At 35.6% G+C, this 24,521-nt stretch overlaps 1 protein-coding gene across 4 annotated transcripts in view; it reads left to right on the top strand.

Annotated features, from left to right (window-relative positions):
• The window catches only part of POLK (DNA polymerase kappa), an 89,048-nt gene that overhangs the window by 62,263 nt on the left and 2,264 nt on the right, over positions 1-24,521 (top strand). For all 4 annotated transcript variants that reach the window (XM_003266076.4, XM_030798711.1, XM_030798709.1 and 1 more), the window contains 9 exons: positions 132-263; positions 3,162-3,315; positions 7,568-7,807; positions 9,666-9,790; positions 11,147-11,313; positions 13,724-13,756; positions 16,986-17,082; positions 20,833-21,004; positions 23,170-24,126. In XM_003266076.4, coding sequence (XP_003266124.1) covers positions 132-263; positions 3,162-3,315; positions 7,568-7,807; positions 9,666-9,790; positions 11,147-11,313; positions 13,724-13,756; positions 16,986-17,082; positions 20,833-21,004; positions 23,170-24,126 — 2,077 coding nt within the window. The remainder of the gene's footprint in view (positions 1-131; positions 264-3,161; positions 3,316-7,567; positions 7,808-9,665; positions 9,791-11,146; positions 11,314-13,723; positions 13,757-16,985; positions 17,083-20,832; positions 21,005-23,169; positions 24,127-24,521) is intronic.

Consider the following 24,521-nt stretch of genomic DNA (forward strand, 5'->3'; position numbering starts at 1 on the left):
AAACAGTGGCGTATAAATGAAATGTCCTTGAATGGAAAATGCACATATTAATTTGTTTCTTATGAATGCATTGATCAATATGTCCATTTAGGTTTGGATATTTTTTTTCCATGTGATCAATTTTCTTTCAGTCTACTTCAAATTACCATGCAAGGAGGTTTGGTGTTCGTGCAGCCATGCCAGGATTTATTGCTAAGAGACTGTGCCCACAACTTATAATAGTGCCCCCAAACTTTGACAAATACCAAGCTGTGAGTAAAGAGGTAAGTTAATGTCTCACCCCTACTGTAGGCTTTCACTGAGTTCCTGTCACCTACAGAGTCTCATGTGCAAGTGCCTTAGCACGTAGGATTTGGTGTTTATCTTTTCAGTCGAGCCTCCTATCACTTCTTCAGCTTCTATATTGAATACTGAGCTGCATATAGCATCCAGAATACATCATTCTTTTTCCCAATTCTTTTCCTTTCCATGCAGTTTTCATTTGCTTAGAAAACTCTTCCCATTTCCTCAAACTTTGAACTGCCTTAATGATAATATTAAATTAAATTTAGCTATTTTTCTTAATGTACAATATACATTTTTTTCTAGAACCACATTTTATTTATAACTTACAGAATCTACTCATTAATTTCAACCTATTATCTGAATAATTATTTATTAATTTTGTTGAACAGTGACAAAATTCATGTATTTTGATTAGCCTACTTTACTTGCCCCATAATCATTTGCTGTCTAAGAGACTGATAATTGAAAAGGGAGTAATCCATTGCTTTGAAAAGGATCTTTGAAGTAAATTTGATTATTTACTAAAATTGCCAAACTGTCATATGTGAAAACTGCCATTTTTCCTATTTTTCATGACAACTGGTCTATCATGCAGTGCTGGAATTTAATTTTTGAATTAAAATTTTAGACTGCTACGTCAAATACTTTTAGACTGCTATAGTAAAATGTGTTTAAGACTACTGTCTGAATGGAAACACTTAAAAAACTGACCTAATACTTATTACTCTTTAGTTATACCAGGGGTCTTTAAATTCACCCCTCTTATTTGTATTCCACCTCATTTTCCCTAGAAGTGACACTATTCCAAGTTTAAACACAGGTTTATGCTTTTTTTTTTTTTTTTCTGTCCAAGGCAGTCTATGACAGCAAGTGCTTTGTGCATATCTCTGAAAAGGTGGTGGAGGAGAGGGGAGCACACTTATATTTGGTTACTGCTTATCTCTTTCGTTGTATTCCTAATTAAAAAGAGATAAAATACTAATCGTAAATACAGCCTTTTAAGAAGTTTTAAAAATCCTACAAAAATTTAGTTAAGAAAAGGTATTTTTTAAAGTTGTACTTTAACTCAGCAAAACTTCTGGCAGTATGCCAGTGAAAACCAGTGTTTTTAGTTATTTTAGTCTGGTTATTTATGTAAGTCAGAGAACTCTTCAAATTTGAGCTGGATCTAGCTAGTTTATTTGCAGATAACAAATGAGTTCTTATGTGTAAATGAACTGTAGGACAAATTCATCACTGCCTATGGATACATGAATATTCCTGACTTGGTTAGAAAGTTTAAGAAAAAGCCCTCCCGTTTTTTTTGAGATTGGGTCTCACCCCATAGCCCAGGCTGGAGTGCTGTGACTCGATCATACCTCACTGTAAGCTTAAACTCTTGAGTTAAGCAATCCTCTGGCCTCAGCCTCCTGAGTAGCTAGACAGGCATGCATCACCACAACCCTACTAATTTTAAAATTTTTTTTGCAGAGATAGGGTTTCCCTGTGTTGCTCAGGCTAGGCTTAAACTCCTAGCCTCAAAAAATTATCCTGCCCGGGCCTCCCAAAGTGCTGGGATTACAGGCATGAGCCACCATGCCCAGCTAGCCATTTTTGTTTTATCCAAAATATTGGAGCTTTAAGTGCTTGATTTTTACTGGAATGTCTCTTTTAATTCTTGTAGCAATATCCTATGTAAAGGAAGTTAATACTCAACAGTGTCTCTAGGGAGTACTTCTCATTCAGAATCTTAGTTGGCTGCCAGTTACAGACTTCACAGAGTTTTGTTTTCATTGGAAAGATTCTATTTGAGCACATTATAACAAGAACAAAGCTAATTAAGGCACTCTCTGAGTAAAACTTGGCCAAGTTTATATCACAATTTTCTAAAATTCCCTTTGACTCAGCTGTTCATAATTATATTAAGCTAAAAACCTTTCTTTTTATAAAATAAGAAACAGTTTTCTTATGATACAGTAGACAGTTTTAAAAGCTAAATGGAAGCATAACATAATTCAGCAAATATGTTTTCTAATATACATTTTTTTTTGAGGCAGGGTCTCACTCTGTCACCCAAGCTGGAAAATACGCATATTATTTTGACAACCATTGCCTCTAACTATAGCTAATACTTAAGTGGTTAGAAGAAAAAGTAATAGTTTTATGTAGTAACACTATCTTATATAAAAGGCATTTCTGAATTACAGCAACTATAATTCTAATCTTTATATATATTTCTTTTATCCTAAGATGTTACTCCAGACTTTTCCCCATCATTTAAGGTAATCATGGAGTACACTATGGATTGTCATTTTCTTCCATTCCAGATCTTAATAAGTAATAGGAAATAGAAAACATTCATTTTCCTGTATGGATTAATGCATTAATTAATGTTAAGTGGACTTTTATGTGCATGTTATAATTAATTGAAATATTTTCTAAAGCAACATAGTACCTTTATATAAGATTATTCCTTTTTAAAATGAACCAAAAACAATAAATCACAAAAGGCAGGAGGGAATAGAATCCTATCATTCCCACTTCAGCTTCTGATGAGCTACCTAAAACCTTAACCATTTTTTTGCATGGGCCTACCAGATAATGTTGTGATTTATTTGAATTGCTTATTATAACTAGATATAGATAGCTAAATAGAGATTGTATCAAATGAAGCTATTTTGTGGTTTTCTGCCTTCATGGTCTATTTTAATACAAAAGGAAAATTTGAAAATATTCCCTGGTAGTGGATTATTTATTCCTTAAATCCATGAGCTGTTGACTGCAGGATTGTTACTGTAGTTGCAAACTAAGAATATTAACATTTCTTATCAGCTACATATGACAGAAGAATTTTGCTATCACAGCAAAATTTAAACTTTTTTTTGTTTCCTTTGAAGGTTAAGGAAATACTTGCTGATTATGATCCCAATTTTATGGCCATGAGTCTTGACGAAGCCTACTTGAATATAACAAAGCACTTAGAAGAAAGACAAAATTGGCCTGAGGATAAAAGAAGGTATTTCATCAAAATGGGAAACTCTGTAGAAAATGGTAAGCACCTTATTAAGACTATCAAACCAAGAAGCAGTGAAAAAAAAACCCCACTACTCTTTGAATTAATCCAATTAATTTATTAGCCTGTATAGGTAGAAAGAATAGATGTACTTTTATAAAAATGTAAAATCAGAAAATTTAAAAAATGCCAGTGGGTTTTCTGAGTTAAACATGTAGAATATAACCTAAACAAAATGTGATTGTTAAATCTCTAAGCTTAAGAGTCCGCAGAGTCCCTGAACAAAGTAATTTTATAGCAGTTATTTTCATAAGGTCTAACTAACAAAGAGTTTGGATGGCATTGAAGCTGAGGAAGTTATCTGTTTAAAGCGGCCTTTTGTTGTTAGAAAAGACTAGCCTCAAACATATCAAAACATTGGACGATTCTATTTTTCTTCATTTTCCTAATTTTCTATAATCTAATTATTATAGAAATTATGACTGTTTTTAGCTCTGCCAAAATTAATGACTTCCCACTCCCTTCTTTGCTTTAGACTTTATAATTTCAAGACTCCAAGTTTTTTAAAAAAAAAAATCCCTTTATGACCTATCCAAAAGCAATGCCAAGAAACATGCAGATATTACACATACTGCTTTCAACATTTTTCAAAGGTATGATTATGTCTGAGATGTCCTGGACCCCGGAACAAAGTTCACCTGGATGAAAAAGTGACACAGAAGGGTTTGCTCACAACCCACAGGAACATTTCATGTGCACAACTCATTGCTTCAGACGGGCCAGGCAGTGCTGGGGAGACCTGTTTGTAACTTTCCCTGAAGCAAAAATGGTAGATCCACAATGACATTAATCTAACTCTCTCACATTATTTGTGACTCACATCATTTGGAGCAAGTTTAATATGGGCACCAAATACAACTTCATTACCTTATTTAAAGTCCTAAGGGATAGCTCTCTCTTTTCTTTTATAGGAGCATTAAACAATAATCATCATTTCTGGACACAGAGGCACAGAGCAAAAGGTTTTCCTTATTTGGTGTAACTTTATTGTTTGAGGATGTGGTACATAAAGCCTGATGTCACTTTGTATAAAATCTTACTTTATTAATTCCTTACTTTCACAAGAGAATGAGGGAAAATCATTAAATAATTATGTCAAAGCATCTCCTGAGGGCCTCCCATAACAATTACTTGCATGATATGTTTTAAAATTTTTACATTGGGATTAAAGTAAATGTTTTCATTTTCTACTAATTTTTTTTCTTTTTTTTGAGATAGGGTCTCACTCTGTTGCCCAGGCTGGAGTGCAGTGGTGTGGTCTCAGCTCACTGCAACCTCCGCCTCCTGGGTTCAAGCAGTTCTCCTGCCTCAGCCTCCCTAGTATCTGGGATTAGAGGTGCGTGCCACCACACCCAACTAATTTTTTGTATTTTTAGTAGACATGGGGTTTCACCATGTTGGCCAGGCTGGTCTCAAACTCCTGACCTCAGGTGATCTGCCTGCCTCGGCCTCCCAAAGTGCTGGGATTATAGGCATGAGCCACCACGCCCGGCCTACTAATGTTCTTTTCATTTATTATAATGTCCAAACTCACTATGAGTATGTGAATTTTTAATATCTATTGTTTTAACATATTTACTTGTATATTGCCCTCTTCATGTATTTTCATATTCTTAAGCAATTGGAATAGTTAAACTTTTCTTCTCATGTATAAATACCTGTGGGCTGGACTTTCAGGTGTGTCTCACCTCACATGATGCGATGGGAAATTGTCAATAGTGCATTGGAACTGTGGCAGGCAATTGATATATCTTCCTCTAAAGTCCAAGACTTTTTTTGCTGTTTCCCCATTTTCTAAAAGGTGTTTGTCTTTGGAAATATATTGCTAACTACCATCTCTACATACAAATAAAAATTTTTTAAATGTTTATTCTTCCATGTAAATCTGGATGGTGAGTGCCAGATAATATAAGAAACTGAAATACCATATACTTTTTAGCACTTGTCTTCCAAATGAAATGCTTTAATCCTAGTGTTACATTCTGATTACCTTAGTTATGAGAATTATAAAGATGTTTCTGTCACAAAGCAAATAAGAAACTACTTCAGCTGTTAGTTACACAGCCAGGCCTCACAGAAAAGTAGAAAGTAGTTCAGATTGAAAAGGTACCTGAACATTCTGCAGCAGCTCTGATAATGTGCTAGAAGGCAGAATTCTTTGCTTCCTGCTGTATAGTTCTGCTCTCACAATGGCTCACCTGAGGGCAGGGTGGTAGAGGCATGAGGTACAAAACATGGCATAAAAATCTCTGCAGAATGGATTTATGAATATGACAGATAACTTACTTGGTTTGCAGTTTTTCTGTAGCTTTCTTTACCTTGACTTCTACCCATCCAGATGGGGAAAAGGCTCCAGGTAGATACCATTTCAACTGTTTCACAGTCTTTATTTTTTATTTATTTATTTATTTATTTATTTTTTTTGAGATGGAGTCTCACTCTGTCACCAAGGCTGGAGTACAGTGGCACGATCTCAGCTCACTGCAACCTCTGCCTCCTGGGTTGAAGTAATTCTCCTGCCCCAGCCTCCCAAGTAGCTGTGCGCCACCATTCCTGGCTCATTTTTGTATTTTTAGTAGAGATGGGGTTTTGCCATGTTAGCCAGGCTGGTCTCAAACCCCTGACCTCAGGTGATCCTCCCACCTCAGCTTCCCAAAGTGCTGTGATTACAGACGTGAGCCACCTTGCCTGGCCCGTTTCCCCTCTGAATTGTTCTACATTTTAAAACCAGAATATTAAAAAATGACAGGAACTGAAGCACATAAATATCAGCTAATGTAAGTTTGAAAATAAGGCTTATTGGCTAGGCAAGGTGGTTCACATTTATAATCCTAGCACTTTAGGAGGCTGAGGCAGGAGGATCAGTTGAGGCCAGGAGTTTGAGACCACCCTGGGCAAGATTGTGAAACCCTATCTTTACCAAAAAATTATAAAATTAGCTAAGTGTGATGGCTTGCACCTGTAGTCCTAGCTACACTCCAGCCTGGGCAAGAGGGAGACCCTGTCTCAGAAAAAAAAAAAAAAGGAAAGAAAATAGGCTTATTGTGTATGTGCCCTGGGAATTCAGATTTGGAAAACATCTGACTGAATTAACATCTATGACTTAATTCACACTACATATTTTAAATTTTTAAATTAATCAGATGTCTGTCTTATTTATATTATCTTTAAAATTTTTTCCTAAACAGCCAAATTCATTTTTCAAGTAATATACATTCATATGCATCTTAAAACTAGAAATTTAATTTTTGCTTCTGCATTTACCTTAATTTGGAAAATATTTATATGTAATAAAATTACGAGATGGGATCAGAAAGCTTTGTTGCTAACCTTGGTTGTTATAAATACATTTAAATGTATTTCTTCTACATTAAGCCAAGAAAACAGGCTTTAATAGATTTGTTCATGGAGACATTTTTAGTATCAGTATAGATTTAAGTATATTTTACAGTCCATTTGTGAAAAATATAAATATAAAGAGGTAATAACCAGATTGGTATTTTTACTTTACTTTGTAGTAATAGTTTATAGCCTATTAATAATGTCTCTTTTTCTTAAACTTGGATTATCCAATCAGACCTTAAGAATTTGTATATTCAAAGAAGCATAACTTTCACAGGTAATTTCTATTTATTTCAAATGTGCCCTTAGTCAAAGTGATACTTTATAAACAAGCAAATCAAAATTAAAATTAGCATTTGAAAGAAGAAAATTCAGATTATTTTAACATCTAAAAGGTTTCTTCCATAAATGAAGAAAAGTTAAGTGTTTTTCCTTCCAAAAACAAAACATTTTCAGGTATAATTATTATATATTGTTTATTATATTCTAAATTCTAATTTTCAAAGATTCTTTTCCTTCCTAAAGAAGAATAAAGAAAAGATTTCCTTTTTTTTTTTTTTAAGAAAAAGGTAATGTGAACTGAGACCTAATTCTGAATTTCAATTAATTTAGGTACGAACATTAGTGAGTTTTACATAGTATATTTCCTTTTAATATTTATACTGTGGAAATGGATAATAGTATTTTTAAGAAAAATTCATAATCAGTGTTCTCTTTAATGGTTATAAAACATTAAATGATAAATGATGGCATTTCTGATCTTGGATCCTAGAAACTAAACTAAACTAGATTTTTGTTTTTGTCTTCAGAAATAATGTAGGGAGACCTAACTTATGAAGTATATACTTCTTAAAATAAAGGTGAGTTATTCTCCTGTTTATGATTTAGATAATCCAGGAAAGGAAGTTAATAAACTGAGTGAGCATGAACGATCCATCTCTCCACTACTTTTTGAAGAGAGTCCTTCTGATTTGCAGCCCCCAGGAGATCCTTTCCAAGTGAACTTTGAAGAACAAAACAAACCTCAAATACTCCAAAACTCAGTTGTTTTTGGAACATCAGCCGAGGAAGTGGTAAAGGAAATTCGTTTCAGAATTGAGCAGAAAACAGCACTGACAGCCAGTGCAGGTATTTAAAAGGGTATTGATGTACACTGTAGTTATAATTTTCAGACTGGCTAATTCAAGTGTAATATTAGTAATATTAGTAGTTTCTCATTATAAAGTATATAGTAACATTTTACTTATCTAGTGTTTCATTCAACTTCTAACAACTTTACCTATTCAGAATAGCTGTGAACCTAGTAATTAAATTTGAATTAAGCAGACTATGAGCCTGAAGAAAAAAAGATTTTACGTTTCTTTCTTTTTTCTTTTTTTTGTTTTTGAGAAAGAAAAACCTGCTCTGTCGCCCAGGTTGGAGTGCACTGGAGCAATCTCATTCAGCTTACTGCAACCTCTGCCTCCTGGGTTCAAGCAATTCTCCTGCCTCAGCCTCCCAAGTAGGTGGGACTACAGGCGCATGCCACCATGCCCAGCTAATTTTTTGTATTTTCAATAGAGACGGTGTTACACCGTGTTAGCCAGGATGGTCTCCATCTCCTGACCTCATGATCCGCCCACCTTGGCCTCCCAAAGTGCTGGGATTACAGGCGTGAGCCACTGCGCCCAACCCATAAATTTCATATAGCTATGTTTTTCTAGCACAAAATATATTTTTATTGGTTTTGCACGTAATAACTTGATTATTAGTTTTTCCTTGGGAGACTTCAATCTTGTCCAAGATTACATTGCAGGAGAGAACCCAGACGGCCACAAGGTAGGAGACAAAAGAAATACTAACTAGCAACATAGCAATCCAGGACTATCTGGTAAAAGGAAAAACAAATTTACGTATGTTGATAACCCATGAGGCCATCACTGTCTCTTAGCATAATAACTGTTATTCATAATGAGGACCCTGAACTATCTTGTAAAAGCCATATTGTGATTAGGTAAATCTTTTCTTTCTACATCAAAGCATGAGAATGAATAATGCGTTTTAGGAAGATCTATATAACAATTGAAATGAACTGTTTAATGAATATATTTGAATATACCTATTTCAAATTATCTTAATCAGGACTCCTAGAAATTGTGAAACATCTTTCTGAAAAATAGTAATTTGTTTTGTGAATAACATAAAAAGGATACACCATCTAATTATCATTATTTTAAATATACCGTAACCAGAATCTTTGATTTTTTGCTTTATGTGGATAATCTACACAAAAGACATTTTCAAAGATCAAACATCCACCCTAAATTATATTCTGTATCTTTTCTTAGAGATAGATATAGAACCACTATAAAAACAATCTAGGCTGGGCGTGATGGCTCACGCCTGTAATCCCAGCACTTTGGGAGGCCGAAGCTGGTGGACTACCTGAGGTCAGGAGTTTGAGACCAGCCTGACCCATATGGTGAAACCCCCATCTCTACTAAAAATACAAAAATTAGCCAGGCATGGTGTTGCGTGCCTCTAATCCCAGCTACTTGGGAGGCTGAGACAGGAGAATCGCTTGAACCCAGGAGGCGGAGGTTGCAGTGAGCCAAGATCACGCCATTGCACTCCAGCCTGGGTGACAGAGCAAGACTCCATCTGAAAAAAAAAAAAAAAATCTGTATTCCTACTAAAGGTAGTAAGTAAACTAATAATAACACTTAATATTGCTTAGCTCAGAAATTACTCTTACATTTTAAAATATCATGGAGAATTAAATATTTCTTATTTTTGCTGCCCCAATGACTATAACTAGTACAATTTCTTTTCCTAAAACCATAGCAAGCCCTGGGGAGACAGATGGTAATCAAATGTTATTTTTAAAGTAGCATTATATATCATTTGAGATTTTTTGCAATTAAATTTTTTTTTCTGTTTTGTTATTGCATATTTAAAAGTCATACATATCAACTTCTTTGAGTCATCAGAGTATTCTTCTTTTAAGGCATTGCCCCAAATACAATGTTAGCAAAAGTATGCAGTGATAAGAATAAACCGAATGGACAATACCAAATTCTTCCCAATAGACAAGCTGTGATGGACTTCATCAAGGATTTACCCATTAGAAAGGTAAGATTTTTACATAAAGTTTATTTATATATGTACTCTGAATTCTGAAGAGATACTATATAGGCCACTGGTTAATCATTCTTTGCTTAAAAGTTTTAAAATAATAGATAACAAGCAAGAACTATAATGGGTGATTGAATTTGGACTTGAAGAAACCTTTCTGTGAAACCATAAAAGTGAGATTTAGCTTACTTGCTATAAACTTTTAAGAAAGTAATAATCACAGATTTTTAAGTGAACTCCTGCCAAGGAGAAGGGAAATTAAAAGAATATTTCTAACAGTCCTTTCATCTGTAACTTAGTGCTATCTTAGTTCTAAAGTCCAGATTGCTGCTAGATTAATGGGCATGATGCTTCAAAGAGATTTAGAATTTTAATTGTTTTTGACAGAGAATAAGCCAAAATATTTTGCCATTTTTAAAATGGTAAAATTATCCCTCAGGGGTTCCAGAAAGTGTATACTTCATTATTTTTTAGAGCTTCTAGATTTTTCTGCATATATACACTTTTTTTCAGTAATTGCACTATATACTACTGTATATGATGTTCTAGGACTTGCTTTTCTCATTCAACATAATGTACATGAATGAATTTAAATATCTTTCAATGCTTAGTATGTAATATGTAATGATTACTGACTAGTATATGTAAGGAGTACATAAACACTGCAAAGCAGTGTTTTCCAATATGTTTTTCAAGTATGGATAGGTATTCCCTTTAAAAAGGTTCTGGGGTCAGATACCTTTAGAGTGTACTATTGATGTGTCACTATGCATATTAATATATTAAAAATTCATAAATCTTGGAATAAAAAGTTTCACTTAAATTTATTAATCCCACCATTCCCCAAGTTTATATGACAACAGCACTCCTTTTTTAATGGCTTTTGAAATTCCATGAAATGCTAGTTTAGTAAATGTGGTCAAAAAGTAATTAAAGCAGTTTTCTTGCATGACTTCTGAAGATAGTCACATTATTCATACCTTTTATCGATGATAAAAGATATAATGAGCACTTTGGGAGGCCAGGGTGGGCGCATCACCTGAGGTCAGGAGTTCGAGACCAGCCTGACCAACATGAAGAAACCCCATCTCTACTAAAAGTACAAAATTAGCCGGGTATGGTGGCGCATGTCTGTAATCCCAGCTACTCAGGAGGCTAAGGCAGGAGAATCGCTTGAATAACCCTGGAGGTGGAGGTTGCGGTGAGCCAACTTGACACCACTGCACTCCAGCTTGGGCAACAAGAGCGAGACTCCATCTCAAAAAAAAAAAAAAAAAAGTGTAATGAGGTTGTAATCTCAATTTTTAGCTTCACTTTAAAATCTATTAATAATAAATATTGATTCTTTTCTAGGTTTCTGGAATAGGAAAAGTTACAGAGAAAATGTTAAAGGCCCTTGGAATTATTACATGTACAGAACTTTACCAACAGAGGGCATTGCTCTCTCTCCTTTTCTCTGAAACATCTTGGCATTATTTCCTTCATATCTCCTTGGGTCTAGGTTCAACACACCTGACAAGGTATCTATATGTATTGTCATTCTGCTTTTTCTTTAGCATTTGCTGCAATTTCAGTTTTAACCATTGAGATGAGGTTATATGGATAACATGTTTTAAAATTCTTTTAGGCTAGTTGAATTCAAAATATAATGTTTGAATTAAAGTCAACAGATTGGATGTAGGAGGAAAGAAAAGAAGAATAAAGAATCACCCCTAGGTTGTGGTGTCAGTAGTTAGGTAGAGAGACAAGAGGAATGATAGTTAGTTATTTTTTATCCCAACTTGTTCTTTGTTCAGAACCTAAGAGAAATGCCAGTAGTTGGGTTGTTGTGGAAAGAAAGATGGCCGTATTCCATAATTCACCCTTTAAGGAAGGAGATGTAATGATTCTTTGAAAGCTTTAAACTACATTTCTTTTCCAGATTCATTTATTCAGTACTGACTACTTTACTTTGTGTTAGGTACTATTCTAGGCACTGTGGGTAACAGCAGCGAATAGGACAAATTCTTGCCCTCGTGGAGTTTACAGACTAGTGTGAGAGATAGAAAATAACCAAATAAACAAATAAAGAAAGTAAAGCAGAGTGAGGGTATAGAAAATGACTGGGGAGTAAGTGTGAGGGTTAGCAACCATCATCCAAAGGCGGAGAGACCTGAGGGAGCCAGCCATGCAAAGGCTGGAAGAGGGAACAGCTGGAGGAAATACCCTGGGTTTTCTTCCCTGCCACTCTTTCATCTAGGTCTTAAAAAGAGGAACCCTAGAGGTGGAAGGTAAATTGTTGTGGGGTAGTAGATGAAAAGAAGGAAATTTTAAAAGACTGGGAATCGTGGAAGTCAACTCTGGGCACTATTTTTACAATTTTGTCATCACCTTGTCAGCCTGTCCTCAGAATGACTCCTTTATATTCTTGTATTTAAACTAAAGGACAACAATAAAAATCAATGAGGATGCATATAAAATCGATGGGCCAATTAAGCCTACTAAATTTTACAGAGATTGCAAGGCTTGTTGTATTGCTTTTCTCATCTCTTCCTGCTCTTCAATCTTTTGAGTCCACAGTTAGCTGACTTTGATCTTCAGTGGGCATAATGAAAGATGAAGATATCACAGCACTATAAATAATTATATTTGAAGATAGCAGGAAATAAAACTTTATTTTTTATTTATTTATTTTTTTTTTTGAGACAGAGTCTTGCCCTGTCCCCCAGGTTGGAGTGCAGTGGTACGATCTTGGCTCACTGCAAGCTCCACCTCCCAGGTTCACGCCATTCTCCTGCCTCAGCCTCCCGAGTAGCTGGGACTAGAGGCGCCTGCCACCGCGCCCAGCTAATTTTTTGTATTTTTAGTAGAGATGGGGTTTCACCGTGGTCTCAATCTCCTGACCTCGTGATCCACCTGCCTCGGCCTCCCAAAGTGCTGGGATTATAGGCGTGAGCCACCGCGCCCGGCCCAAAAACTTTATTTTTAATTCAAAAGTTTTTATATTTCCATAGTGCTTGAAAACAATATAGTTCTGATGTAACATAACATATATTAACTTGTGGTATTTAGAGATCCAGGTAAGGCTTTTACATGCAATTCATAGGTAATTTATAATAACAAATACCAAGCCTGCCTTTCCCTCTGTCCATATTCTCTATTCTCCTATTCTGCTTTGCTTTTTAATCTGAGTACTTCTCCTCTTCCAACCCATTCCATATTTACTACTATATTTCTTTATCTGTCTCTCTCCAGTGGGATATATAAGTTTCCTGAGGGCAAGTACTTGGTCTATTTCCTTCATTACTATATCCTCAAGTTCTAGAACAGTGCTTGAATCATAATAGGTTCACTAAATATTTGGAAAATGAGTACTCTACATGCCATTTCAACTTTTTGGTTTTAACTAATCCTGTCAGAGCAGCTAGAATACAACCAAACTAGGTGATTCAGATTCCCAATCTTCATCTTATAGCTGTGTACCAATTTCCGACTGAGGTTCTATAGAGTGGTATAAATGAATAATTAAAAGGCTATGGGAGAAAGAAGTTAATATACTAAACCAAAAACTAGATAACTGATTTTAAATTATTTAACATTTAATTATATTTTTTGACTGGAAGATATTACACTGTCACTTCCTATTTGTTTTTATAAGTTGTGGTTTTTGATAGTCAGGTTTTTAATAGAAGCAATTTCTAATATCTACCTATTTTCAAGTTTGTTCTCTTCAATAGATATAGACTTGATTCGTAATCATATTAGCATTTTACCTATCTATGTTCTTTGGTGATTCGTTTTTAGTTAAAAAAATGTTTTTTAGGATGTATAAATTTTAATAAAAAATTTGAGATTTCTAAAAGGTAATTGATAATGTTAAATCCTCTTGGTTAACTAAAAAAAACTCAGTCTTTGAAAAATAAAGTCCTTTTTTTTTTTTTTCATTTCAAGGGATGGAGAGAGGAAAAGTATGAGCGTTGAGAGGTAATGTTTTATTATTTATTGTTAATTGTGCATAATTCTTGTTATTTTAAACTAATATTGAATTAATTTTTAGTAAATATCACTGAAATAAGAAATCTATTTGCAAATTACTATAACAATTTTTAGTAGTTTACACTCCCTGCAATAAATGCCTTAGTATAAGACTATTATTTTCAGTTGCTGTAATCTCAAAAATTAACTTCAGCTATTTTTTAATGTTGGTTTTAATCCTACCTAGTGAAAACCAAGCAGTTTAGAATTTTATATCTTAATTTCTAGCTTGTTTATAAGGACAACTGATTATTTACTTTGGAAATTTAAGAAGTAACAATGGGAATTCTTCCTAAAATTCTTTCAATATTGGTGATTAAGCAGAAGCTTAATCAAACAGTAAAATATTACTGATAAAAGAGAGCTTAAAGATGATCTAGTTTAGTGGTTTACAATCCTGTTTGAAAACCAAATGAAATAATGATGGAAACTTACCGTTTGGGGAAATAAGTCGTTGTTTGAAACGTCCCTCAATTATTTCCTCAAAGCAGCAAGATTCCACTGAGACATTTAAGAAACATTGACCTAGGGTCAGGCAAGGTGGCTCACGCCTGTAATTCCAGCATTTTGGGAGGCTGAGGTGGGCAGATCACTTGAGGCCAGGAGTTTGAGACCAGCCTGGCCAACATGGCAAAACCCTGTCTCTACTAAAAATACAAAAATCAGCCCGGCGTGGTCACTTAAACTTTAATCCCAGCTACTCAGGTGGCTGAGGCACGAGAATTGAACCCAGGAGGCGGAGTTTGCAGTAAACTGAGATGGCACCACTCCACTCCAGCCTGGGTGACAGAGTGAGAGTCTGTCTCAAAATCAAAACAAGACAAAACAAAACACTGACCTAGTACAAGGTTGTGTTCATATTTCACATATATTATTTGTGGTCAGAAAAAGCTGAATAACTTTTACAAGACAACATAATAAATGGCTTTGATAAAAATTGCTGTTTTAGGTTTTGGTCCATATGAAAGCAATCAAAGAGAGAGAGAGAAAAAAAAAACATCCAAAAGCAAAATAGTATTGCCCTATTTGATAAATTTCTCTGCCATTTTCTCTGTTACTGGGAACACTATTTGATGTACAGGAATGTGTTCTCCACTTTTTTTTTCTGGAAACTTTCTCCCCTTGGCTTTTTAAAATGGGCAATATAACATCAAATTTGGTATGAAGTTGGCGGAAAGGAGGTTGCAATTTATATCACAAATAACTTCTCTAATATAGAAAGAACTCTTATAATCAATAAAAAAGGAACAGTAAGCCAACAGAAAAAATGAACAAAGTTCTAATTAATTAACAGAAAAGGAAATACAAATGGCTCTTAAAACAAGTGAAAATACTACCATTTTTATTTATAATTAAAGAAATACAGATTGAAAGTTCTCTCAGATACCTTTCACTAATCAGGTTGGCAAAGATTCTAACATACTCTATTGGCAAGACTGTAGGAGTGAAAAATGTGTAAACTTTAGAGGGAGTACATTAGGTTTTTTTTATTGCTATTAAAACAAATTTCTACAAATTTAGTGGCTTAAAACAAAACCAATTTATTCTCTACCATTCTGAAAGTCAGCGGTTCTAAAGTTAATGTGTTGGTAGAGTTCCATTTCTTCTAGAAGCTCTGGGAGAGAGTCCATTTCTTTATGAAAAGCTTCTAGAGGCCATAGAATCTTTGGCTCATAGCCTCAGCAACTTCTTTCTCTGACTAACCCTCCTGCCTCCTTCTTATAAGGACCCTTGGGATTACATTGGGCACAGCTGGACATTCCAGAGTAATCTCTCTCCGTCAGAATTTAATCACATCTGCTAAATCCCTTTTGTCATGTAAGATACTACGTTCACAGATTCCAGGGATTAGGATGTGGACATCTTTAGGGACCCTTATCTAGCCTACCACAGGGGGTAAGAAATTTCATGATATGTATCAAAATCACAGATACGCGTGTACTTTGATGCCATAATTCTTTTACTAAGAATTAATTCCACAGATCTAGTCACATGTCATTTTACATATATATAGGGTTACTCACTGCATTTTTTATAATAGAAAAAAACTGTAATATCCATGAATAGAGAATTGGTTAAATTATCTTACATCATTAAATTAGAATATTATGCTGCTATATAAAAATGAGGAAATCATTTACTCATGGGGAACTCTCACCATGACAAATTGAGAAAAGCAGGGTACTAAACAATGTATCTAAAATTCTACTGTTTATATAAAAAATGAGAGGAAAATGTCTTCTTGTTTGCTCATTTTATATATATACACACACATATATATATGGAATATTTCTTTTTTTTTTTGAGACAGAGTCTCCCTCTGTCGTCAGGCTGGAGTGCAGTGGTGCGATCTCGGCTCACTGCAAGCTCCGCCTCCCGGGTTCTCGCCATTATCCTGCCTCAGCCTCCCAAGTAGCTGGGACTACAGGCGCCCATACACGTGGAATATTTCTAAGGAATTCATAAGAATAAGAAGCTGACACGTTGGTTGCCACTAGGGAAGAGAACTGAGTAGCTGAGGATAAGGTTAGAAGTAGAAAGGGGACTCTTTACTGAAGAGTCACTTGCTCAGGGTCCATACTCATCATTCTGGTCTCTTTGTATTATCCTCTTTTAAGTTAATATCACTTGTCAACTTCTTTCAACACTCTTTTGCAGATGAATTCAAAATACCTACATTTAATCTTATCAACCTTCTATTTTCAGCTGTCTATTAAACAACTCTGCCTAGGTTCCATGAGCCAACCCCTTAAATCTACTTAAAGATGTTTCTCATCCATAAAATCCATGTGCAGTAATTGGAATGATGTTCTCATTTGGACTTTCTTAAGATAATCTTCTGTAATAAAGTCTATATATATGTACACCCTAATCTGTTTTAAGTTCTGGAGGCATTACCATTATCTGTTGGTAATTTTAATTATGTTTTTTGCGATATAATAGAGCAAGAGCATAACATTGTTTCTTTGCTAATCAAGCTTTGCTGTTTAGGTGGGTTTCCATTATTTATATAGATCTTAGATGTTTTTACTTAATTAAATTTTAGTTCATCTGAAAACTTTATTTTGTACTACAGAAAAATATAACTTAATGCCAGCCATATAAACATGCATACCACTTCCAAATTATCCTGGATTATAGTTTACTTTGTGCACCAAAATTATTCTTGTCTTTCTAGGACGTTCAGTGAGATAAATAAAGCGGAAGAACAATACAGCCTATGTCAGGAACTTTGCAGTGAACTTGCTCAAGATCTACAGAAAGAAAGACTTAAGGTGCTTTATTTTGATATGGTGTCCTTAGTTTTTAAGTTTTTTAATAGTAAAATGCTACCTTAAAAGCTAGAGTTAGATTACACATTTCTTAAAGATGAATACAAATTAACAAAACAGCAGAATAGTGTATTCCTATCCCCAACAGTCAGATACAAATCCAATTCTGACCCATATCTGGAGTCTGTGATGAGGTGATTCTATGAAGAAGCACCTTATGAGGATAGAGTGGTTCAGTATAATTCAGAGGACTTTACTCCTTTACCTCAGGAGTACATTTGAATAAGTTAAAACCAAAGTTACACTGACATTAGATAATAAGGCAAAAGAAAGGATTTCCAGAGAATTGTATTCACATATTACAAATGTCTTTCCAATCATCCTTTAATGTTTTTCTTACTTAGACAATTACCTTCTAAAATAGGCATTTTGTTTCAAGGTTGTAATCCAGGTTGCTTAACACAGGACAACAAAACCTATAAGGCTTTGAACTTGCTATTTTATAATCTTCATTCGCAACAATTCATATTTAGTGTATTCCCAACACTCTCAAACCAGAGGTAGAGTCAGTACAAAGTTTAATAAAAAGGTATTTTAAAATTGCTACACAGGTACAAATATCTGGTTTGATAGAAGAAATAAGACCTAGTGTTCAATAGATCAGTAAGGTGACTATAGTGTACAGTAATCTATGTTACATATCAGAATAGCTAGAAGAGAATAATTTGAATGTTTCTAGCATAAAGAAAATACAAATATTTAAGGTGATAGATATCCCAAGTACACTTACTTGATCTTTACAAAGATCAAAACTATGAGGTACATGTGATAATTTACTATGTTCATATAATGCATTAGTAAAACTATTATGCTAATCAGTAAAAAATTTATTTTAAAAAAATTACTACAAAGAGTGGAATATCTGATGAGTATCTTTATCATACCGTGAGTTTAAAGAATTTTTAAAAAATATTTAAATAAACATTTAATTTTATCATCATTTTAGATTTCCAGAAAAGTCACAAAAATAATAGAATTTCAGCATACTCCTCACCTGGTTTCCTCCATTATTAACATATTACCAGAGTACATTTGTCAAAAATAAGAAACTGACATTTAATACATTGTCAGTTATTAACTCAACCCCAGACTTTATTTGGAGTTTACTTATTTTTCCATTAATGTCGTCTCTGCCTTCCAGAATTCAGTCCAGGGGACTACATTGCATTTAGCTGTCATGTCTCTCCAGTTTCCTGGTCTGTGATAGTTTCTTAGTTTTTCCTTCTTTTTCATGACCTTGACAGTCTTGGGTAGTACTACACAGGTATTCTGCAGAATGTCGCCCAATCTGGGTTTGTCTGATGATTTTCTCATGATTAGATCAGGGTTATGGATTTTTAGAAAGAATATCACAAAGAGGAAGTGCCCTTCTCATAACATCCTATCATGGGGTATATAATAGCCACATGATGTCATGGATGTTATTAACCTTCATCACTTGATTAGTGTTTTCTAGGCTTCTCCACTGTGAAGTTAGTGTTTTTCCCTTTGGAAGTAAATGAGTAAATCTAACTGCCCTCAGATGAGAGAGAGCAGGAATTAACTTCCTCCTCCAGGGGATACTAAAATACACATAACATAAAATTTACCATTTTAACCATTTTTAAGTGTACAGTTCATATTGTTTTATAACCATCACCACCACCCATCTCTAGAACTGTTTCATTGTCTCCACTGAAACCCTGCACTCATAAAACACTGAAGTGTAAAGGGAATTCTTACATTTAAATTGTTTGGCATAGCATCTGGCGATGCAGAAGGCACACAATAAGTGTGAGCTATTCATAAGTCCTTTTCAGTGAGACACTTTTAGAAAGATTTTTTTCCTTCATTTGTAGGTAATTAATCAACCTCCAAAAGAGATTCAGTAAAATTAAAAGTGATCATTTAACCCTTCCCTCTTGTAATGGTCTTTTATAAAAATTCAGCTGGGGGGCCAGGCACGGTGGCTCATTCCTTAATCCCAGCTCTTTGGGAGGCCGAGGCAGGGGGATCACCTAAGGTCAGGAGTTTGAGACCAGCCTGGCCAACATGGTGAAACCCCATCTCTTCTAAAAATGGTGGCGGGCACCTGTAATCCCAGCTACTCTGGAGGCTGAGGCTGGAGAACCACTTGAACCCGGGAGGCAGAGGCTGCAGTGAGCCAAGATCCCACCACTGCACTCCAGCCTGGGCGACAGAGTGAGACTCTGTCTAAAACAAAAAACAAAAAACAAACAAAAAAATTCAGTTGGGAAGGGGAATAAAAATTACTGGCTAAAATGGGATTTTAGGTCAGGCATAGTGGCTCATGCCTGTAATCCCAGCACATTGGGAAGCTGAGGCCAGAGGATTGCTTGAGCTTAGGAGTTCAAGACCAGCCTGGACAACATAGCGAAATCATGTCTCTACAAAAAAAAATGTAAAAATTAGCTGGGCATGGTGGCATGAGTGTGCAGTCCCAGCTACTTGGGAGGCTGAGGTAGGAAGATAGCATGAGCCTGGGAGGTCAAAGCTGCAGTGAGCCACGATCATGCCACTGTACTCCAGCCTAGGCAATAGAGTAGGACCCCCATCTCAAAAACAAAATAAAATGGGATTTCAGCTTATGTTTGGAAAGGGAAGTAAAAGTTTTTGGCTAAAATGGTATTTTAATTATTCTTTTTGTTTGTTTGTTTTTTGAGACAGAGTCTTGCCCTGTCACCCAGCCTGGAGTGCAATGGTGTGATCTCGGCTCAGTGCAACCCCCGCCTCCCGGCTTCAAACTATTCTTCTGCCTCAGCCTCCCCAGTCGCTGGGATTACAGGTGCCTGCCATCACGCCCAGCTAATTTTTGTATTTTTGTTAGAGACAGGGTTTCACCATATTGGCCAGGCTGGTCTTGAACTCCTGACCTCGTGATCCACCCGCCCAAAGTGCTAGGATTACAGGCATGAGCCACTGCACCCGGCCTCTTATTCTTTATGATATTTTTATCACCATGTTTTATAAATAATTGGTTATACTTCCATATTCTTATGTCTGTAAACCTTTCTGAATTTTTCTTTTTTTTTTTTTTTTTTGAGATGGAGTCTCGCTCTGTCGCCCAGGCTGCAGTGCAGTGGCGCAATCTCGGCTCACTGCAAGCTCTGCCTCCCGGGTTCCCGCCATTCTCCTGCCTCAGCCTCTCTGAGTAGCTGGGACTACAGGCGCCCGCCACCACGCCCGGCTAATTTTTTGTATTTTTAGTAGAGACGGGGTTTTACTGTGGTCTCGATCTCCTGACCTCGTGATCCGCCCGCCTCGGCCTCCCAAAGTGCTGGGATTACAAGCGTGAGCCACCGCGCCCGGCCCCCTTTGTGAATTTTTCTAACATGTAAATGACTTTTTTCTAGAAGTTAGGAAGTCATACAGAATAATGTATTCTGGTGGGTGTGGTAGCTCATGCCTATAATCCCAACACTTTGGAGGCCAGGATCACTTCTGGCCAGGAATTTGAGACAAGCCTGGGTAACATAGTGAGACTCTGATTCTACAAAAAAATAAAAAAAATTAGCCGGTGTAGTGGCACGCACTTGTAATCTTAGCTACTCAGGAGGCTGAGGCAAGAGGATCGCTTGAGCCCAGAAGTTGAAGGCTGCAGTGAGCTACAGCTGTGCCAGCACACTCCAGCATGGACAAAACAGAGAGACCCTGTGTCATAAATAAATAAATAACATATTGTGTATGTTATAGGGTAGAACTGTTACCATTAAGTTGAAGAATGTGAATTTTGAAGTAAAAACTCGTGCATCTACAGTTTCATCTGTTGTTTCTACTGCAGAAGAAATATTTGCCATTGCTAAAGAATTGCTAAAAACAGAAATTGATGCTGATTTTCCACATCCCTTGAGATTAAGACTTATGGGTATGACTTTTTTATTTTTTGTTTTTCCTTAAATCTGCTAGATTTTCCCAAATAATCAACTTTGGGAATACAGGGGGCCCCCACCTTAACAATGGTTCAACTTAATGATTTTTCAACTTTGCAACAGTGGGAAAGCTGTATGCTTTCAGTACACTCTTGACTTACAGGGTGGTTACATCCCGATAAACCCATCATAAATTAAAAGTATTGTAAGTTGACTTATTATGTTTTTAATTTACAGTGGGTTTATCTGGATATGATCCTATTGTAAGTCAATGAGCACCTGTATGCTCACCTTCGTTTTATTTCTTAAACCTGTTTAGAAAGTTCTTCCTTTGCTGCTGCCATTTGTCTTTAATTGTTAGACCCTGATGTGTGAAGCCATGATCATTAGTTTAATTCCAGTAAGAGCCAATTAAAGTTGTTCTTCTCCTTATAACTTAATGAAATTCTTGTGGCCAGGTATGTTTCAAAATTCAAAACTTTTCAGATTTTAGAAAGCAAATTCAGTGCAGGTAGAGTGTATTATGTTGTAATACTTCTTTGTGGATCTGGGGCAACACCCCCTGTTCAAACACATTAATATTTCTGTAGCAAAACAAAATATTCAGAGACTGTAAAGACTGATGACATTAATTTAGTCATCAGATATCACTTGTTGCTTACAATTTTCAGAACTTTTTGGATTTTGGAATTGCAGATAAAGGATTGTGACATTGTGAAATCACATCTCCAGCCATTACATGGTAAAAACTAACAAGCCATGTTTCCAAAGTGAACTGGTTGAAAGTATATATATGGATCACCACTCCAAATGCACATTTTACTAGTAAGGAGTGGGTCACTAGCCGTACTTTTATTTATGAAAGATATAGCACACACTGAAATCAACTGAATAAAGTGTTAATTAAAAGAGCCAGGCTGGGTGCGGTGGCTCACGCCTGTAATCTCAACACTTTGGGAGGCCAAGGCAGGTGGATTGCCTGAGGTCAGGAGTTCAAGACCAGCCTGGCCAACATAGTGAAACCCCGTCTCTACAAAAACTACAAAAAATTAGCTGGACGTGGTAGCCAGCATCTATAATCCCAGCTACTCGAGAGGCTGAGGTAGGAGAATCGCTTGAACCCAGGAAGTGGAGGTTGCAGTGAGCTGAGATCACACCGTTGCACTCCAGCCTAGGCAACAAGAGTGAAACTCCACCTCAAAAAAAAAAAAAAAAAGCCCAAGAGCAGATATCTATAGAAGCTTAATTCATAATTGCCAAAACTTTGAAGCAAGCAAGATGTCCTTCGGTACGTGAATGGATAAATAAACTGTGGTACATACAGACAGTGGAATAATATTCAACACAGAAAATAAATGAATTATCAATTCATGAAAAGACATGAATGAAACTTAACTGCATAACGTTAAGTAAAAGAAGCCGGTATGAAAAAGCTAAATACTGTATGATTCCAACCATATGAGATTCTGGAAAAGGCAAATATGAGTACCATAAAAAATAATTGATTGTCAGGAGTTAAGAGGGGAAGGAGGGATAAATAGGCAAAACACAGGAATTTCAGGGCAATGAAATGATTCTGTATGATTCTATAATGACACGTCATTATAAATTTGTCCAGGCGCCCAGAATGTATTCCAAAGGTGAACCCTATGTAAGCTATGGACTTTGAGTGGCAATGTTGTGGCAATGTAGGTTTATAGATTGTAACAAATGTACCACTCTAGTGCCACATGTCGATAGTTGGGGTGGAGGGGTGTGCATGTGTAGGGAAAGGGGATCTACGGGAACTCATTGTACCTTCTGCTCAATTTTGCTGTGAACCTAAAATTCCTCTAAAAAATAAAGTCTATTAGAAAAAAAAAGAGCTAAAGAGTCTGTATAGTTGACTCCAGTTAGTTAGTGGTATTAATTTAATGGTATTATGTGTCATATGAATTAAAATCCTACATCATTATACTAACTCCAAATAGTTAATATTTAATGATATTCTTTTATAAAGGAAGGTAAATTTGTACTTATAATACCAGCTTTGAAATGTTACTTATTGTTTCTCTCTAGCCAACCTTTTGTATATGTCATAGCACTAGACAAAATGTTTTTATGCATTGTGAGTGAATTGGCTTTGTTCAATTTGAAATTGATTGTGATTGGTTTAATTTAGGTGTTCGGATATCTAGTTTTCCCAATGAAGAAGACAGGAAACACCAACAAAGGAGCATTATTGGCTTTTTACATGCTGGAAACCAAGCCCTGTCAGCCACTGGGTGTATACTAGAGAAAACTGACAAAGATAAGTTTGTAAAACCTCTAGAAATGTCTCATAAGAAGAGTTTCTTTGATAAAAAACGATCAGAAAGGAAATGGAGTCACCAAGATACATTTAAATGTGTAGCCGTGAATAAACAAAGTTTCCAGACATCACAACCATTCCAAGTTTTAAAGAAGATGAATGAGAATTTGGAAATATCAGAGAATTCAGATGACTGTCAGATATTTACCTGTCCTGTTTGCTTTAGGGCACAAGGGTGCATCAGTCTGGAAGCCTTGAATAAACATGTAGATGAATGTCTTGATGGACCTTCAATCAGTGAAAACTTTAAAATGTTCTCGTGTTCACGTGTTTCTGCCACCAAAGTTAACAAGAAAGAAAATGTTCCTGATTCTTCACCTTGTGAGAAGCAAGATTATGAAGCCCATCCAAAAATTAAAGAAATACCTTCAGTAGATGGTGTAGCTTTAGTAGATACTATAGATAACTCATCTAAAGCAGAAAGCATAGATGCTTTAATTAATAAGCACAGCAAGGAAGAATGTTCTAGTCTCCCAAGCAAGTCTTTTAATATTGAACACTGTCGTCAGAATTCTTCTTGTACTGTTTCATTGGAAAACGAAGATGTTGGATCATTAAGTAGACAAGAGTACTGCCAGCCTTACTTATGTGAAGTGAAAACAGACCAAGCTCTAGTTTGTCCTGTTTGTAACGTAGAACAAAAGACTTCAGATCTAACCCTGTTCAATGTGCATGTGGATGTTTGCTTAAATAAAAGTTTTATCCAAGAATTAAGAAAGGATAAAGTTAACCCACTTAATCAACCTAAAGAAAGCTCCAGAAGTACTGGTAAGTGTGTAGTCGTTTTAAACTGCATGGTTTTCTAGGAATATGTATTATTAAAATTAATGAGATTGTTGTTAAATCTGAAACATTTACTATTAAATGGGTAGTTTGTGTATGCCGCCATTTAGGGAAATGTTGGTTACGTTGCCATAGGTTAGAATTAACTCAGGCCTATAGATTGTGAATTTGGGGAAAACTTTGGTTTGATCTTGATTTAGCACAGAATGAACTCAAAGGTTTAAGGAGCTGAGTGATCTAATCAAAAAAGAAATTCCTTCAGAGAACATCTGCGAAGGCATAGTGGTAAATTAACTATAATTGCATAACCAGAAAGCCTCTTTAACTTATTTTTTGATAGTGCTGACTGTACCCAAATTTCACCAATAAAATTAAGTGTA

Source organism: Nomascus leucogenys, chromosome 18 (genome assembly GCF_006542625.1).
Source record: "Nomascus leucogenys isolate Asia chromosome 18, Asia_NLE_v1, whole genome shotgun sequence".
Classification (NCBI taxonomy): Eukaryota; Metazoa; Chordata; class Mammalia; order Primates; family Hylobatidae; genus Nomascus; species Nomascus leucogenys.